Here is a 19185-nt window from a genome sequence, read left to right on the forward strand (position 1 = left end):
TAAAAAGATTTTAAAGCAGTGCACAGGATTTCTGGGCCAACAGGAAGCACTATCCTGATTTAATTGGATGAAAAAAGGCTGCAAATCCAAACTGCATAAACCACTGACTGTGCAAAAGGGAAAAGCCATTTGCATTTGACTGTTCACCAAATTAGCTCAAACCTACACAACAACCTAACTGAATAAAACATGGGGTCCATGATACACAAGAAACCATTGCCAACACTACACTAGCTCTAGCAGCTTTCAAACTCCCTAGGCTCCCAGAGCTGAAGACATTTTTTAAAAACAGATTTTAGATACAGTCACAAACAGCCAGAACTGACCTCTTACGACGTCGTCCGTACAGCTCACGACGTAACTCCCGTGATATTGGCTTCAGATGCATGAAGTTGCAAAAGCCTCCTCGTGTACACTCACTGCAGAACAGAGCAAAGAATAAATGGTTTGGCAAAATGGAAAAAGGCACCAAGTGCCAATAGCTTGAATCCTTTTGCACCCCAGATCCTGCTCCTCCATCACTCCTGTTCTCACTGCCATACATTAGTTATGAGGTGGCAGGAGCCAAAGTTCTCATTCCTTTACTTGTCCTTGTTCCAACAATTGCTACAAGCCCAATCAAACCATGTCAGAATGGAATTTCATGCCAGTTCCTCAATCTATTATAGCCGTTGTGAAACCTTCTTCTTTAATTAAGGTTCTGGCCCTGCCTCAATTTTTCCTTCGGTTCCATCTTCCTAAAGCCCCCAAAAGCACTGTGGGGCATTTCATTTCCTGGACAAAATTATAAAAGGGAGAATGTACCTGACAAATAGGTTTGAAGACAGAGTGCACTGATAAATAAATGAACGTCAAGTCAAGAAACCCCCAATTTTCACCAAGGACAGGAGACATACCTAATTTGTAAGACAGCAATAAAGAGGAAGCTGTGATATTGAGTCCAACTCTGGGCACCACACTTTAGGAAGGATGCGAAGGCTTTTGAGAATGTGCAGAAGAGATTTACTGGAATGCTTTCAGGATGAGGGGTTACAGTTATATAGATACCGGAGAAGCTCAGTTCGTTCTCCTTAGAGCAGAAAAAGCCAAGAGAAGATTTGAAAATTATGAAAGTTTTAAACAGTAAAAAGAGAAACTGCTTCTGACGACTCATAACTAATGCACTTAAGATTTAAGATGATTGGCAAAGAAACAGAAGTGGCATGTGGAAAAAATTTTAAGCAAAGAATGATTACGAATTAGAATTTTAAAAAATTTGTTCATGGGATGCAAATGTGCCTGGCAAAGTCAACATTTATAGCCCATCCCTAACTGCACTCGAGAAGGTGGTGGTCAGCTGCCTCCTTGAACTGCAGACCATGTGGTGTAAGCACACACTCAGTGCCGTTAGGGAGGGAGCTCCAGGATTTTAACCACGGCAGTGAAGGAACGGTAATATATTTCCAAGTAAGTAACTTACTGGCAAACAGGGTGCTGCAAACAGATTCATTAGTATTCAAAAGGAATTAGGTGAATACTTGGAAAAAAAAATTGCAGGATTATGAGGAAAGGGTGGGGGGGGGGTGGGATTAGGACCAACTGCATTGTTCTTTGAAAGAGCCAGTGCAGGCTTAATGCACTCAATAGTCTCCCTTCTGCACTGTACTTTTCTGTGCAGGACATCACTGCAGGAATGCCTCAGGGTTGTGTCGTCAGCCCAGTAATCGTCAGCTAGCTCTTCAATGACCTTCCCTCCATCCTAAGGTCAGAAGCAGGGATGTTCATTGACGATCATACAGTTCAGGATCATTCACAACCCCTCAGATACTGAAGCAGTCTGTGCCTGCAGCAAGACTTGGATAATATCCAGGCTTGAGCTGATTAGTGGCAAGTAACATTCATGCCACACAAGTGCCAGGCTTCGACCATTCCAACGAGAGTCTAACCATCTCTCCTTGACATTCAATGGCACTACCGTCGCTGAATCCCTCCACTGCCAACATCCCAGGGTTATCATTGACTAGAAACCTAACTGGATGATCCACATAAATGCTGTGATGACAAGAGCAGGTCAGAGGCTGGGAATTCTATGGGAACTCACCTCTGCTTCCCAAAAGCCTGTCCACCAAGGCACAAAGTCAGGAGTGTGATGGAACACCCTCTGCTTGCCTGGCTGAGTGCATCTCCAGCAACAATTGAAAAGCTTGATACCATCCAGGAGAAAGCAGCTGCTTGATGGCACTTCATCTAGCACCTTAAACATTCAGTCCTCCACTACTGACCCACAGGGGCAGCAGTGTGTGCCATCTACAAGGTGCACTACGGCAACTTACCAAGCCTCCTTAGACAGCATCTTCCAACAAAATAGCACAATTTGAACAATGAAATGTCACAGAAGAATTATAAAATAAAGTGTGATATCGAGTCACATCATGACAAATTAGGTGGATAGCCAAAAGCTTGATCAAAGTGGTGGGTTTTAAAGAAGTGTCTTAAAGGGGAAAAGTTCAGGCAAGAGGTTTAGGGAGAGAACTCCAGGCAGCTGAAGACATGGTCACCAATGGTGGAGCAATTAAAATTGGGCATGCTCTAAGGGACAAGATTAGAGAAACACATATCTCAATACGCTGCGAGGCTGGAGGTGTTTAGAGATAATGAATGGAGAAGCAATGGCAGGGGAATTTGAAAACAAGGATGAAAATTTTAAAATTGAGGCATTACTTAACCAGGAGCCAAAATAGGTCGGTGAGCACAAAGGTAGGAGTGATAGGTGGTCAAGACTTGGTGCAAGGTAGGACATGGTCAGCAAAGTTTTGAATGTCCTCCAGTTTACGGATGTGAGCGGCCAGCCAGCAGTGCATTGGAATAGTTAAGTCTAGAGGTGATAAAGTCAGGAATGAGGGCTTCAGGCATGGTGGTGACAGTGTCAGGCAATGCTACTGAGCTGGAAACAGGTCTTCTTAACGATGGCACAAATAGATGGTTGGAATGTCAACTTGGGGTCAAACGTGGCCTTCTGAACCTGTGACCACTACATCTAGAAGAACAAAGGCAGCAGATGGATGGGAACACCACCGCCTGGAAGATCCCCCCAGGTCACTTACCATCCTGACTTGGAAATATAATCGGCCGTTCCTTCACTGTCGCTGAGTCAAAATCCTGGAACTCCCTCCCTAACAGCACTGTGGGTATACCTACACCACACGGACTGCAGCGGCTCAAGAAGGCAGCTCACCACCACCTTCTCAAGGGCAGTTAGGGATAGTCAATAAATCCTGGCCCAGCCAGTAATGCTCACATCGCCTGATCCAAACATCTCTTTTTGAAAAGTACAGAGGGAAGCTGTAAGCTTATCAAAGGAGGAGTCATACCTGAGACATAGTAAAAGTAGGAAGGTCAAAGAGTGCAAAGGGTTGAGGTAGGGAATTGCAGGGCAAAGTATCTGAGAGGGGAAGGATGAAAGGAAGCATAACGAAAGGAGGGGGGAAGGAGGCTAGGAGGGATAAAGGGGAAAAAAATGGATACCGAAAAGATGGGCTGGTCCAGAGAGATGGCCAAAATGTGCACACAAATGGGTACAGGGAAAAGTCAAGTTACATTGGCCTGGGTACACATCAATTTATTATGGCACATACATTGTTAATAGGAAATCTAGGGGAGGCGGTGACGTAGTGGTAATGTCAGTTGGTAGTAATCCTGAGACCCAAGCTGAGGTTTTGGGACATGGGTTCAAATTCCATGGCAGATGGTGGAATTTGAGTTCAATTGATTAACAAAATCTAGAATTGAAAACTAGCCTCAGTAATGGTGACCATAACAACTTATCATCGATTGTTGTAAAAGCCTATTTGGTTCACTAATGGTTCACCAAGGAAATCAGCCATTCTTATCTGATCTGACCTGCGTGAGACTCCAGCAATACCCGCTGAAATGACCTAGTAAGCCACCCAGCCCAGTACAAGAGCAATTAGGTATGGGCAACAAATGTTGTCCTTGCAGCGACACTCACATCATTGGAAGAATAGAAATAACAGGGAATAAACAGGAGCCAATAGGAAGTTAGAGGTGTCATGGTAAAGTTGGTGTAGGTTAGGGTATCAATGAAGTGTGGTCCATGTTTGGAGACAGATGTGTCAGGTGAATGAAACCCAGAAGTTTTTTAAAGGAGGGTGCATTGTGAATGAAGATCCAGGTGTGCAGAAATGCTTGTAGGTTAAAATGATGATGGGAGAAGCTGAAAGTCATCATAAGATCCAGAAGCAGCAGAGAAACTTACTTCAGCCCAAAAGAATAAATCATTGGCCAGAAACAGTCCATAGAAGCTGAATAACCAGTACATGCAGTACTCCAGTTACATATACTCAATAGGCAACAACAATGGTGGGTGAAGGTTTAAGCTGATCATGTTTAAAAACATGTAAGCTGAGTCAATCAGAGACAGCAGCTAAAGTCTTGCTCTGCTCCATGACATTTTTAAAACTCATTCAAAGGACGTGGGCTTCGCTGGCTGGGCCAGCAGTTATCGTCCATGTCAAAAATCATAAGCAACACCGACCTTCCATTCAAAGAATTGTAAAACCCACCAAGAAAGTTTCAAATCGCATGGCCATTGAGGCCCCAGCATCACAGGTGTCAGTCTTCAGTCAATTCTACTATAATACCAATTTCATATGATGGGAAAAATTTATAATGGAATGCCTAATTTGACTCTGTTCAATGGCCTCCAAGTGGGGAAATGAGGTGCCTCCCATCTTAGTGGGCAGGCTGATGTAATGTGTTCTGTCGAAGGGTCATGAGGACTCGAAACATCAACTCTTTTCTTCTCCGCCGATGCTGCCAGACCTGCTGAGTTTTTCCAGGTAATTCTGTTTTTGTAATGTGTTTCATGGTCTGACATACACGGCCACAAGCACACTTCAGATCAATACTCATCGCCCCTTGTGGAACCGGACCCATGTTGTTTGTACTCTTCTACAGACTAGGTTGTGTGCCGACTACAAGGGATGTTGAAGCCAGGGAGTTCTGCTGTAAGATCAGTGCTGAGCTATTCGTTTTTTAATGCAGCATGTGTCTATGATTCCATCCATTTGGATAGTGGTTTGATACCAGCTACACAAATGTAAGCTATTTCCCAAAATTTTTTTAAAAATTTGTTCATGAGATGTGAGCATTGCGGGTGAGCTGCCTTCTTGAACAGCTGCAGTCCATGTGGTGTAGGTACACCCACAGTGCTGTTAGGGAGGGAGTTCCAGGATTTTGACCCAGCGATAGTGAAGGAACGGCGATATATTTCCAAGTCAGATGGTGAGTGGCTTGGAGGGAACTTACAGCTAGTGGTGTTCCCATCTATCTGCTGCCCTTGTCCTTCTAGATGGGAGAGGTCACAGGTTTGGAAGGTGCTGTCTAAGGTGCCTTGGTGAGTTGCTGCAGTGCATTTTGTAGATGGTACATACTGCTGCTACTGTGCATCGTAGTGGAGGGAGCGAATAATTAAGCTGGTAGATGGAGTGCCAGTCAGGTGGACTGCTTTGTCCTGGATGGTGTCAAGCTTCTCGTGTGTTGTGGGAGCTGCACTCACCCAAGCAAGTGGAGAGTATTCCATCACACTCCTGACTTGTGCCTTGTAGATGGTGGACAGGCTTTGGGGAGTCAGGAGGTGAGTTACTCACCAGAGAATTCCCAGTCTCTGACCTGCACTTGCAGCCACAGTATTTGTATGGCTAGTCCAGTTCAGTTCCTGGTCAATGGTAACCCCCAGAATGCTGACAGTGGGGGATTCAACGATAGTAATGCATTGACTGTCAAGGGGGGATGGTTGGATTCTTTCTGGTTGGAGATGGTCGTTGCCTGACACTTGTGTGATGCAAATGTTACTTGCCGCTTATCAGCCCAAGGCTGGATATTGTCCAAATGCAGCAAGACCTGGACATGGACCGCTTCAGTAGCTGAGGAGTCACAAATGGTGCTGAATATTGTGAAATCATCAGCGAACATCCCCACTTCTGACCTTATGTAGCAAGGAAGGTCATCGGATTGGTAACTAGAGAGAAAAAATTTAACATCACGCCAAAAGAACAAAGGGAAAAGTAAGGAGTGGACAGAAGATGTGATTCACCCATGATCATTTGGCACCACAACTGCACCCACCGACACTGCCTGGCCAGCATGGCTCCGGAAGAAATACTAAAAAGGGAGGATGGAAATTGCAGAGGCCCTGGCCACAAATTTTCACAAGTGTCAGGCAATGACCAACTCCAACAAGAGAGAATCTGACCATCACCCCTTGACATTCAATGGCATTACCATCACTGAATCCCCCACTACCAACATCCTGACCAGAAACTTAACTGGGCTAGCCAGATAAATACCATGAAAAGTAAGGCTACAAGAAAAGTTCAAAGACTGGGCATTCTGAAGTGGGTATCTCACCTCCAGACTCCCCAAAGCCTGTGTACTGTCTACACGGCAAAACTCAGGAGTGTGATGGAATACTCCTCACTTGCCTGGATGAGTGCAGGTCGTTTTGTACTCATTCATGGGATGTGAACTACTGGCCAGGCCAGCATTTATTGCCCATCCCCAGTCACCCTTGAGAAGGTGGTGGTGAGCTGTCTCCTTGAACCGCTGCTGTCCATGTGGTGTAGGTACACCCACAGTGCTGTTAGGAAGGGAGTTCCAGGATTTTGATCCAGTGACAGTGAAGAAACGGCGATATATTTCCAAGTCAGGATGGTGAGTAACTTGAAGCGGACTTTCCAATTGGTCGTATTCCCATCTATCTGCTGCCCGTGTCCTTCAAGATGGTAGCGGTCATGGGTTTGGAAGGTTCAAGCCAATTAGAAGGTTCAAATCAATTGATTAATAAAAAATCTGGAATTCAAAGCCAGTCTCAGTAATGGTGTCATGAAATTATCACCGATTGTCATAAAAACCTATCTGGTTCACTAATGTCCTTCAGGAAAGGAAATCTGCTGTCCTTACCTGGTCTGGCCTACATGTCACTCCAGACCCAAAGCAATGTGGTTGACTCTTAAATGCCCTCTGAAATGGCCTAGCCACTCAGTTGTATCAGACTGCTGCTGAAAAGTCAAAAAGGAAAAAAAAAACTGAACTAGAAATTGCAAGGGCACACCTAGCCCTGTCAATCCTGCAAAGTCCTCCTTATTAACATCTAGGGGCTAGTGCCAAAATTGGATGAGCTGTCTCACAGGCTGGTCAAGCAATAGCCTGACATAGTCATACTCACAGGATCATACCTTACAGGTAATGTCCCAGACACCAACATCACTGGGTATGTCCCACCAGCAGGACAGACCCAGCAGAGGTGGGGGCACAGTGATATACAGTCAGGAGGGAGTTGCCCTGGGGGTCCTCAACATTGACTCTGGACCTCAGGAGGCCTCATGGCGTCAGGTCAAACATGGGAAAGGAAACCTCCTGCTGATTACCACGTTGCGCCCTCCCTCAGCTGATGAGTCAGTGCTCCTCCATGTTGAACACCACTTGGAGGAAGCACTGAGGGTGACAAGGGCATAGAAGTCCCCCACCCAGAGTACATTCTATGTCCATCACCAAGAGTGGCTCGGTAGCACCACTACTGACTGAGCTGGCCAAATCCTAAATGACATAGCTGGGTCTGTGGTAGGTGGTGAGGGAACCAACAAGAGGGAAACACACTTAACCTCATGCTGGTTGTGGTTGACCCTTCAATGCCCTCTGAAATGGCCTAGCAAGCCACTCAGTTCTCAAGGACTATTAGGGATGGGCAATAAATGCGACACCCACATTCCATGAATGAACAAACAATAAAAGAATTCTGCCTGCCACAGATGCATCTGTCCATGACAGGATCGGTAGGAGTGACCACTGCACTATCAGTCATTGTGGAGTCGAGATCCTGTGTTCACATTAAGGATACCCTCCATTCTGTTTTGTGGCACTATCACCATGGTAAATGGGATAGATTTCAACAGATCTAGCAACTCAAGACTGGGCAACCATTAGCTGTGGGCCATTAGCAGCAACAGATTTGTACTTGACAAAAATTTGTAACTTCATGGCCCGGACTATAACAAAAATCACAGAATTTTAACGGCACAGGAGGAGGTCATTTGGCCCATCATGTCTGCACTAGCTCTCCAAATGAGCATTATGATCTAGTGCCATTACCCAGTCTTTTGTCTGTACCCCGGCACATTGTTTCTATTCAAATAATCATCTAATGCCCTCTTGAATGCCTCAATTGAACCTGCCTCCACCACACTTCCAGGCAGTGCTTTCCAGGCCCGAACCATTCGTTGTGTGAAAAAGCTTTTTCTCACATCACATTTGCTTCTTTTGCAAATCACTTTAAATCTGTGCCCTCTTGTTCTTGATGCTTTTACGAGCGCGAACAGCTTCTCCCTATGTACTCTGTTCAGCCCCCTCATGGTTTTGAACATCTCTATCAAATCTCCTATTAGCCGCTTTCTCTCCAAGAAGAACAGTCCCAACCTCTCCAATCTATCTTCGTAACTGAAGTTTCTCATCCCTGGAACCATTCTTGTAAATCACTTCTGCACTCTCTCCAATGCGTTCACATCCTTCCTATAATGTGATGCCCAGAACTGTACACAATATTCCAGCTGAGGTCTAATGAGTATCTTATATAAATTCAGCGTGACCTCCCTGCTCTTGTACTCTATGCCCCTATTAATAAAGCCCAGGATACTGTATGCTTTATTAACTGCTCTGTCCACCTGTCCTGCCACTTTCAATGATTGGTGCACATATACACCCAGGTCTTATCTATATCCTCTTGAAGTTCCACACCGTTCTCCTGGCAGGTTACAACACCCCCAAGCTTTGTATCATCCGCAAACTTTGAAATTGTCCCCTGCACACCTAGATCTAGGTCATTAATATATATCAGGAAAAGCAAGGGTCCCAAGACCGACCTGGGGAACTCCATTACAAACCCCCCTCCAGCCTGAAAAATATCCACTGACCAGTACTCTCTGCTTCCTATGTGACTAATTCTATCCCAATTAATTGTTTCTAGAATCTTGCCCACCACAGAAGTTAAATTGACTGGTCTGTAATTGCTGGGCTTATATTTCCAACCTCTTTTGAACAAGGGCGTAATGTTTGCAATTTTCCAGTCCTCTGGCACCAAGTCCAGGGAAGACTGAAAGATTATGGCCAGTGCCCCTGCAATTCCTGCTCACTTCCTTCAATATCCTTGGATGCATCTCATTCGGTCCCGGTGCCTTATCAACTTTAAGTATCGACAGTCAATTCAAAACTTGCTCATCAATTTTAAACCCTTCTAGTGACAGAGTTCCCACGTCTGTCACCATGGCTTGGGTAATATCTATCTCCTTGGTAAAGACAGATGTAAAGTATTCATTTACTACCTCAGCCGTGGCCCCTTCATCCATGTGTAAATTCCCTTTAGGTCCCTAATCAGCCCTCCTCCTCCTTTTACCACACATACTATTTATATGTCTATAGAAGAGTTTGGGATTCCCCTTTATATTGGCTGCCAGTCTTTTCTCATAATCCCTCTTCACTTCTCTAATATGCTTTTAAGCCTCCCCTCTGAACCTTCTGTATTCCTCTTGACTCTCAATTGTATTTTCCACCTGACATGTGTCGTAAGCACACTTTTTTTTAATCTTACTTTCAATCTCCTTTTCCATCCAGGGAGCTCTGGATTTGTTTGCCCTGTCTTTCCCTTTCAATGGATTATACCTTGACTGTGCCCGAAACAATTCTTTTTCGAAGGTAGCCTATTATTCAGCTACAGTTTTTCTTACCAATCTTTTGCTCCAGTCTATCTGGCCCAGCTCCATTCTTGCCCCATCGAAGTCAGCTCTTGACCAGTTAATTATTCTTATCCTGGATTTCCTATCGTCCTTTTCTATCATAATCCTAAAATGTACAATACAATGATCACTGTCTTCTAAATAGTCCCCCACTGACACTTGATCTACTTGGGCCAAATCATTTCCAAGAACCAGGTCCAACAATGCATCTTTTCTTGTTGCATTGGACACATACTGCTGTAGAAAATTCTCAACACAATCTAGGAAATTGTGCCCCTGTCCACTCTTTACACTATCACTGTCCCAGTCTACATTTGGGTAAATAAACTCACCCATTATAACTGCTCTATAATGCTTGCATCTCTTTGTAATTTCCCTGCACATTTGTTCTTCTACGTCCTTCTCACCAGTTGGTGATCTATAGACTACACCGAGCAATGTAATCGCATCCTTTTTGTTCCTTAGCTCTAGCCAAATTGATTCTGTCCTTGAACCCTCTGGGACATCCTCTTTCTCCAGCACTGCAATGCTCTCCTTAACTAATTCGATCACCCCTACTCCTTTCTTATCTTTTCTAAACACCTTATACCCAGGAATACTTAACACCCAGTTCTGCCCTTCCTTGAGCCAGGTCTTTGTTATCACCACAATTTCCACATGGCAATGTGCACCTGTAACTCCCCAATCTTATTTACTAAACTCCATGAATTCATATACATGCACAGTAATCCCGATTTAGATTTTGTTACTTTCTCCCTTACCCTGACTTCAACTATTAGCACTAATATAGAGAATAGTAAGTTATCTGTCCCTCCCAGTATTTTGTGCACCCTCGCTAATATTTTCTCTCGATTCCCACAACCTTGCCGAGTTAGCTTAAAGCCCTCCCAACAGCACTAGTAAAACATCCCACAAGGATCCCAGTCCCAGCTCTGTTCAGGTGCAACCTGTCCGGCTTGTACAGGTGCCATCTTCCCCAGCGCCAGTCCCAGTGTCCAGGGAATCTAAAGCCCTTTCTCCTGCACCATCCTTCCAGCCATGCACCCATCTGCCTTATCCCCCTAATTCAATCCTCACTGGCACGTGGTACTGGGAATAATCCGGATATTACTACATTTGAGGTTCTGCTTGCAAATTTCTACCTATCTCCCTAAATTCTGATTGCAGGACCACATCGCCCTTCCTATCTAGTCATTGGTACCAATGTGGACCACAACCTCTGGCTGTGGTCAAGCTTATGGCAGATACCAAGGGCTCAATACGGCAGAGTCCATAGAGCAGCATAAAAAGTGCAGAAGGGGGCTTAAAAAGGAAATTAGGAAAGCTAAGAGAGTGCGTGAGAAAGCATTGGTGGGTAGAATAAAGGAAAACCCAACAGGGTTTTTTAAATATATAAAGAGCAAGAGAATAACTAGGGAAAGAGAAGGGCCAATTAGGGATCACGGAGGTAGTGTGTGTGGACCCAGAAGACAATGAATACTTTGCGTCAGTCTTCACAATGGAAAAGGACGACACAAGGTGGAGGACTGTGAAATATTAAAGGAAATTAACAGAGAGGTACTAGCGGGTTTAGTGGCCTTAAAAGTGGATAAATCCTTAGGCCAGGATGAGATGTATCCCAGGCTGTTGAGGGAGGCAAGGGAAGAGATATCAGGGGCCCTGACAGTAATTTTCAACTACTTTCTGGCCACAGGTGAAGTGCCAGAGGACAGGGGAACTGCTAATGTTGTCCGATTATTAAAAAAACGAGGAAGCGATAGGCCAGGAAATTACAGGCCAGTCAGTCCAACCTCGGTGGTGGGGAAGTTACTGGAAAGAATTCTGAGGGACAGAGTATATCTGCAGTTGGAGAGACACGGATTAATCAGGGATAGTCAGCGTGGATTTGTTAAGGGAAGGTTGTGTTTGACAAATTTGATTGAATTTTTTGAGATGTAACCAGGAGTGTTGATGAGGGTAATGCATTTGATGTGGTCTACATGGACTTTAGCAAGGCTTTTGATAAGGTCCCTCATGGCAGACTGGTCAAGAAAGTAAGAGTCCATGGGATCAAAGGCAAAGTGGCACATTGGATCCAAAATTGGCTGAGAGACAGGAAGCAGAGGGTGATGGTTGAGGGATGTTTCTGTGGCTGGAAGTCTGTTTCCAGTGGGGTTCCGCAGGGCTCGGTGCTGGGGCCCTTGCTGTTTGTGGTGAACATAAATGATTTGGACTTAAATGTAGGGGGTATGATCAAGTTTGCAAATGCTAGGGTGGTAAATAGTGAGTATAAACTGTAGGAGGATATCAATGGACTGGTCAAGTGGGCAGAGCAGTGGCAAATGGAATTCAATTCAGAAAAGTGAGGTAATGCACTTGGGGAGGGCTAACAAGGCAAGGAATTACACTATGAATGGTAAGGCCCTAGGAAGTACTGAAGATCAGAGAGACTTTGGTGTGCATATCCACAGATCCCTGAAGGTAGCAGTGCAGGTAGATAAGGTGGTTAAGAAGGGATACGGGATACTTGCCTTTATTAGCCGAGGCACCGAATACAAGAGCAGGGAGGTTATGCTGGAACTGTATAAAACGCTGGTTAGGCCACAACTGGAGTACTGCGTGCAGTTCTGGTCACCACATTATAGGATGGATGTGATTGCACTGGAGAGGGTACAGAGGAGATTTATCAGGATGCTGCCTTGGCTGGAGGGTCTGAGCTATGAGGAAACATTGGATAGGCTGGGGTTGTTTTCCTTGGAGCAGCGAAGGTTGAGAGGGGACCTGATAAACGTGTATAAGATTATGAGGGGCATAGATAGGGTGGATAGGAAGGCACTTTTTCCATTAGTAGAGGGGTCAATGAACAGGGGGTATAGATTTAAGGTAAGAGGTAGAAGGCTAAGAGGAGAGTTGAGGAGAAATTTTTTCACCCAGAGGGTAATGGGAGTCTGGGACTCACTGCCTGAAAGGGTGGTTGAGTCAGTCAGAGACTCTCGTGACATTTAAGTATTTCGATATTCACTTGCATTGCCATAGCCTCCAGGGTTAGGGCCAAACACTAGAAAATGGGATTAGTGTAGTCAGATCTTTGTTGACCGGCGTGGACACGATGGGCTATATGGTCTCCTTTTGTGTAGACATCTATCAGTCTATGAGCGCTCACGCTCCCCAGAAGAATGTCCTGCAGTTGCTCTGTGACATCCTTGACCCTGGCACCAGGGAGGCAACATACCATCCTGGAGCCACGTCTACAACCACAGAAATGCTTGTCTGCTCCCCCAACCAATGAATCCCCTATCACTATAGCTCTTTCTTTCTTCTTCCTCCCCTCCTGTACAGCCGAGCCACTCGTGGTGCCACAAACTTGGCTCTGACTGCGCTCCTGAGGAACCAGCACCCTCACCAACTTCCAAAACAGAAAACTGGTTTATGAGCGGGATTCCAGCACTACCTGCCTACTTCTTTTGAACTGCCTGGTGGTCACCCATTCCCTGTCTGTCTCCAGGCCCTTAAGATGCAGGGTGACCACTTCTCTGAACGTTCTATCTACGTAGCTCTCAGCTTCGCAGAAGTGCCACAGTGACTCCAGCCGCCGCTCGATATCTGAAACCCAGAGCTCAAGTTTCTGAAAAATTCAAGGTAATCAGGAAGTATCAACATGGTTTTGAGAAAGGGAAATCATGTTTAACCAATCTGTCATTCGGTATAACCGAAGAGCAGAGCAGGCTCAAGGGTCCAAGTGGTCGGCTCCTGCTCCTAATTCATATGTTTGTAAAATCAGAGAGTTGAATGCGTGTATCAAAGGCTGGTGTGGGAGGAACGGGTTTTGATCGATGGGCACAGGCAGCAGCACTGGGGAAGAGGGAGCTGAACCAGTGTGCTGCAGATCATATAACTAGGGTGATTTGGAAATTTAAAGAGAAAGGCAATCGTGTAGGGTAACAGTGCAGGCTTTTTTTTATTCATTCATGGGATGTGGGCATCACTGGCTGGGCCAGCATTTATTGCTCATCTCTAATTGCCCTTAAGGAGGTGGTGGTGAGCTGCCTTCTTGAACCGCTGCAGTCCATATGGCATAGGTACACCCACAGTGCTGTTAGGAAGGGAATTGCAGGATTTTTACCCAGTGACATTGAAGGAACAGCAATATATTTCTAAGTCAGGATGGTGAGTGACTTGGAGGGGAACTTCCAGGTGTTGGTGTTCCCATCTATCTGCTACCCTTGACCTTCTAGATGGTAGTTCGTGAGTTTGGAAGGTGCTGTCGAAGGAGCCTTGGTGAGTTCCTGCAGTTCATCTTGTAGCTGGTACACACTGCTGCTAATGTGCATCGGTGGTGGATGGAGTGAATGTTTGTAGATGTGGTGCCAATCAAGTGAGGCTGTTTTGTCCTGGATGGTGTCCAGCTTCTTCAGTGTTGTGGGAGTTGCACTCATCCAGGCAAGTGGAGAGTATTGCATTACACTCCTGACTTGTGCCTTGTAGACGGTGGACAAGATTTGGGGAGTTAGGAGGTGAGTTTCTCGTCGCACGATTTCTAGCTTTTGACCTGCTCTTGTAGACACAGTATTTATATGAAACAAAAACAGAATTACCTGGAAAAACTCAGCAGGTCTGGCAGCATCGGCAGAGAAGAACAGAGTTGACGTTTCGAGTCCACATGACCCTTCAACAGAATGGTTGAAGGGTCACGAGGACTCGAAACGTCAACACTTTTCTTCTCCGCCGATGCTGCCGGACCTGCTGAGTTTTTCCAGGTAATTGTTTTTGTTTTGGATTTCCAGCATCCGCAGTTTTTTGTTTTTATAACTGTATTTATATGGTTCGTCCAGTTCAGTTTCTGGTCAATGGTAACCCCCCCCAGGATGTTGTTAGTGGGGGATTCAATGAACATCAAGGGGCGATGGTTGGATTCTCTCTTGTTGGAGATGGTCATTGTCTTACACTAGTGTGGTGTGAATGTTACTTGCCACTTGTCAGCCCAAGCCTGGATATTGTCCAAGTCTTGCTGCATTTGGAAATGGACTGCTTCAGTATCTGAGGAGTCGCGAATGGTGAACATTGTGCAATCATCAGCGAACATCCCCACTTCTGACCTTAAGATGGAAAGAAGGTCATTGATGAAGCAGCTGAAAATGGTTGGGCCTAGGACAATACCCTGAGGAACTCCTGCAGTTATGTCCTGCAGCTGACTAACCACGAACAACCACATCCATCTTCCTTTGTGCTAGGTATGACTCCAACCAGCAGAGATTTCCCCCTGATTTCCACTGACTCCAGTTTTGCTAGGGCTCCTTGATGCCGCACTCGGTCAAATGCTGCCTTGAAATCAAAGGCAGTCACTCTCACCTCACCTCAGGAGTTCAGCTCTTTTGTCCATCTTTGAACCAAGGCTGTAATGAGGTCAACAGCTGAGTGGCCCTGGCGGAACCCAAACTGAGCATCAGTGAGCAGGTTATTGCTAAGCAAGTGCCACTTGATAGCACAGCTGATGACCCCTTCCATCACTTTACTGATGATCGAGAGTACACTGATGGGGCGGTAATTGGATGGGTTGGATTTGTCCTGCTTTTTGTGTACAGGACATACCTTGGCAATTTTCCACATAGCCGGGTAGATACCAGTGTTGTAGCTGTCCTGGAACAGCTTGGCTAGGGACGCGATAAGTTCTGGAGCACAAGTCTTCAGTACTATTGCCAGAATTTTGTCAGGGCCCATAGCCTTTGCATTATCCAGTGCCTTCAGCCATTTCTTGATATCACGTGAAGTGAATCAAATTGGCTGAAGGCTGGTATCTGTGATGCTGGGGACCTCCAGAGGATACAGGGCAGTGGGTCTAATTATATTGCACTTGGAATCAGCTCAACAGACTGAAAGTCATCCTCCTGAGCTGTAACCATTCTGATTCTCTTCTGTGATTCGTTCTATGAAATTCCATGATTTTAGCATAGCTACAACACCTTTAACGAACAGCTTTTAATCTGCTTTTTTAAGACTTAGACAACATTCAAATGCACTTAAGTGGCAAAATCAGAGCCATGGAAAAGCCCCAAAGCAAGATTTCTTCCTTTCATTTTACACTGAGCACACTACCACCCAGTGTAGAGACTGTGGAACTTCCACACAAAAATAATTCAGTCCACCAGAGGGCAGGAACAAAGCTGTTCAGAGGTAGAGAGCAGATAGAATTCCACCCCATGGTACTTTTTTGAAATCATTTACTGTGCAAAAATAGTTATATATAACAATTATGTTTTTAAAATTCCAACAAGTGGTTTTCACAAAAACACACCAAGTAAGAACTCACAATCTATTGCACCTTTCACAGCCTCACAACAAATCCTTCTTGAAGTGCAGTCACTTATGTCAGCGATCGAATATCACAGACTTATCCACACATACGTCACTAAACTAGAAATCAGGAGGTTCTCTTTTGGTTTCCCAATTTCCTCCTGTTACCCTCCTGAATGTGACTATCCTGAAATACAGGGACTGAAGACATTGACTCTCCCAGGGGTAGTTACTATCAATAACCAGTCTTTTTTAAAAAAATATTCATTGACAGGATGCATGTCACTGGGAAGGCCAGTACATTAAGTCCCCATTGAATGCTGCCTGGTTTAACATTGTTTCGCTTTAACATTGGTATGTTAATGGAGCCTGTATTCTTTAGCATCGCGAGATTCGTTTAACGTTATTTCTCGTCGGTTTGATATCAGGCTGTGAGACCCAATGGGCACCATTTTGGAGCAGCCTCTCCCACGACCTGACTCTGACTTGTGGCCTCTCCAACTCCCCATCTCACTGATCCTTCCTCTCTCTGAACTTCTCACTCCCCAACTCACCTGCTCACCACTTCCCTGTCAAACCTGACGATGCGTCAAACCTGATGGTGCAGAAGTGCTGAGCTGAGGCTGTTATAAACCATTTTTTAAAAATGTATGCAACAGTACAATATGGGAAACCATGAATTAGTTTACTTTCGCTGCATATCGCTGTCGGCTGTGCACATTTCTACCACTTCTCACTGCAGTCATGTTCCCAGGGTCCCATCAGCACAGCAGCTGCTTATTTCCAGGGTCACATCTCAAAAACTCGCTAGTCCTGTGCAAACAATCTTCCTCCTTTTGATATCAAAGTCTAAATACAGCACAGATTTTTTTTTGGTGATTTGAGTTGAAGACTGAAGCCAAAGCAGCTCCTCTTTTCTCTTGCCTCTCATCTCCAGAGCTCTTGCTCACAACGAGGGTTCAGGAGAGGGAGGCTGCAGCAGGAGCATTTAAAACAAAAACACATGAATTATAACAGCATCAGTTCAGCACTTCTGCACATTCAGGGCTCGCACTTTCACAACTCCAGGGTTCCTGCACAGATCTGGATCTTGAACGGGAACGCAGGTTCTGAAGAGGGAAAGCTGGGGAGCAGGAGGTTTGATGAGAAAAATGATCGATAAGACGGTGAGTCTGAGAGCAGGCAAGGCCGCAAATCGGAGGTGGCGAGAGGAAGGGTCCACAGCGACCCAGGAGGGCGAGAGAGACATACGATGATGTATGATGAGGTGGTTTGGGAAGCAGACTCGGCAGCGAGCAGGAGGTAAGCGGAAAGCTATTATATTTCCTTCATGTTTGGCAGAACCCAAACTGACACGCTGTTTCGGTTCCGCCAGGCTCACTCAGCTCCTGACCCCACTACAGCCTTGGTTCAAACATGAACAAAAGAACTGAACTCCCGAGGTGAGGTGAGACTGACTGCCCTTAACATCAAGCCAGCATTTGACCGAGTGTGGCATCCAGGAGCCCGAGCAAAATGGAGTCAATGGGAATCAGGGGGAAAACTCTCCACTGGTTGGAGTCATACCGAGCACAAAGGAAGATGGTTGTGGTTAGTGATGGAAGTGGGGATGTTCACTGACGATTGCAGTCCAGCACCATTTGCAACTCCTCAGATATTGAAGCAGTCCAGGTCCAAATGCAGCAAGACTTGGGCAATACCCAGGCTTGGGCTGACAAGTGACAAGTAACATTCACACCACACTAGTGCCAGGCAATGATCATAGTCCCTTGACATTCAATGATATTACCATCACTGAATCCTCACACTATCAATATCTTGTTGGGGGTGGGGGGGTGGGTGGTTACCATTGACCAGATCAAACTGAACTGGACTAGCCATATAAATACTGTGGCTACAAGAGCAGGTCAGAGGCTAGGAATCCTGTGGCAAGTAACTCACCTCCAGACTCCCCAAAGTCTGTTCTCCATCCACAAGGCACAAGTCAGGATGGAATACTCTCCACTTGCCTGGATGAGTGCAGCTCCCGCAACACTCAAGAAGCTGGACACCATCCAGGACAAAGCAGCCTACTTGATTGGCACCACAACCACAAACATTCACTCCATCCACCACCGACACACAGATGCACCGCAGGAACTCACCAAGGCTCCTCAGACAGCACCTTCCAAACCCACAACCACCACCACCTAGAAGGACAAGGGCAGCAGATAGATGGGAATACAACCAATTGGGAAGTCCACTCCCAGTTACTCACCATCCTGACTTGGAAATATATCGCTATTCCTTCACTGTCACTGGGTCAAAATCCTGGAACTCCCTCCCTAACAGCCCTGTGGGTGTACCTACACCACATGGACATCAGTGATTCAAGGCAGCAGCTCACCACCCACCTTCTCAAGGACGAGCAATAAATGCTGGCCTAACCAGCGATGCCCAGATCCCGTAATGAATAAAAAAAGTTATTTTATTTATGAATATAGAAATTTAACAATGTAAAGAATTTCAACTTACCAGCTGAATGTTCTTTTTCAGACGTGGAATGCCATACTGAAACAAACTACAGCAATCACGTTGTTTTTAATTTGCTTAAAGTCGTTTCACTTAAAGCCACAATTTTCAGGAATGCATCTTCAACTTTAAGTGAGGACTTAAATGTATTTATTGCCCATTCCTTAACTGCCCTCAAAAGGGTGGTAGCAAATTACCTTCTTGAACTTCTGCAGTCCATGTGTTGTGGGTACACCCACAGTGCTGTTAGGGAGAGAGTTCCAGGATTTTGACCCAGCAACAGTGAAGGAACGGCAATATATTTCCAACTTAGGATGTTGAGTGACTTGAAGGGGAATTTCCAAGTGGTGGGTTCCCATGTGTCTACTACCTTTGTCTTTCTAGATGATAGTGGTCATAGGTTTGGAGTGCCAAAGGAGCCTTGGTGACTTGCTGCATCTTGTAGATGGTACACACTGCTGTACCTGTGGGAGGAGTGACTGTTTACTTTGTTTTGGAGACTCCTGCTGCTTGCCATACTACATGATCGACACACCCGCTGAAATCCAGACAAACTGTTGCCGAGATTCCAGCTGAAGCTATAATTTCCCTTTGGTGTACAGCTCAGGAGTATTGTGCA

The 19185-nt window shown here is 45.5% G+C and overlaps 1 protein-coding gene across 3 annotated transcripts in view; it reads right to left on the bottom strand.

Moving 5' to 3' along the window:
• Positions 1-19185, bottom strand: part of u2af1 (U2 small nuclear RNA auxiliary factor 1) — a 65706-nt gene that overhangs the window by 4735 nt on the left and 41786 nt on the right. For 2 of the 3 annotated variants that reach the window (XM_041211841.1, XM_041211839.1), the window contains exon 7: positions 327-419. The exons of the other annotated variant lie outside the window; for it this stretch is intronic. In XM_041211841.1, the coding sequence (XP_041067775.1) occupies positions 327-419 (93 nt within the window). The remainder of the gene's footprint in view (positions 1-326; positions 420-19185) is intronic. 3 annotated transcript variants of the gene reach the window in all.

The sequence above is a fragment of the Carcharodon carcharias genome, chromosome 18 (assembly GCF_017639515.1).
Source record: "Carcharodon carcharias isolate sCarCar2 chromosome 18, sCarCar2.pri, whole genome shotgun sequence".
NCBI lineage: Eukaryota > Metazoa > Chordata > Chondrichthyes > Lamniformes > Lamnidae > Carcharodon > Carcharodon carcharias.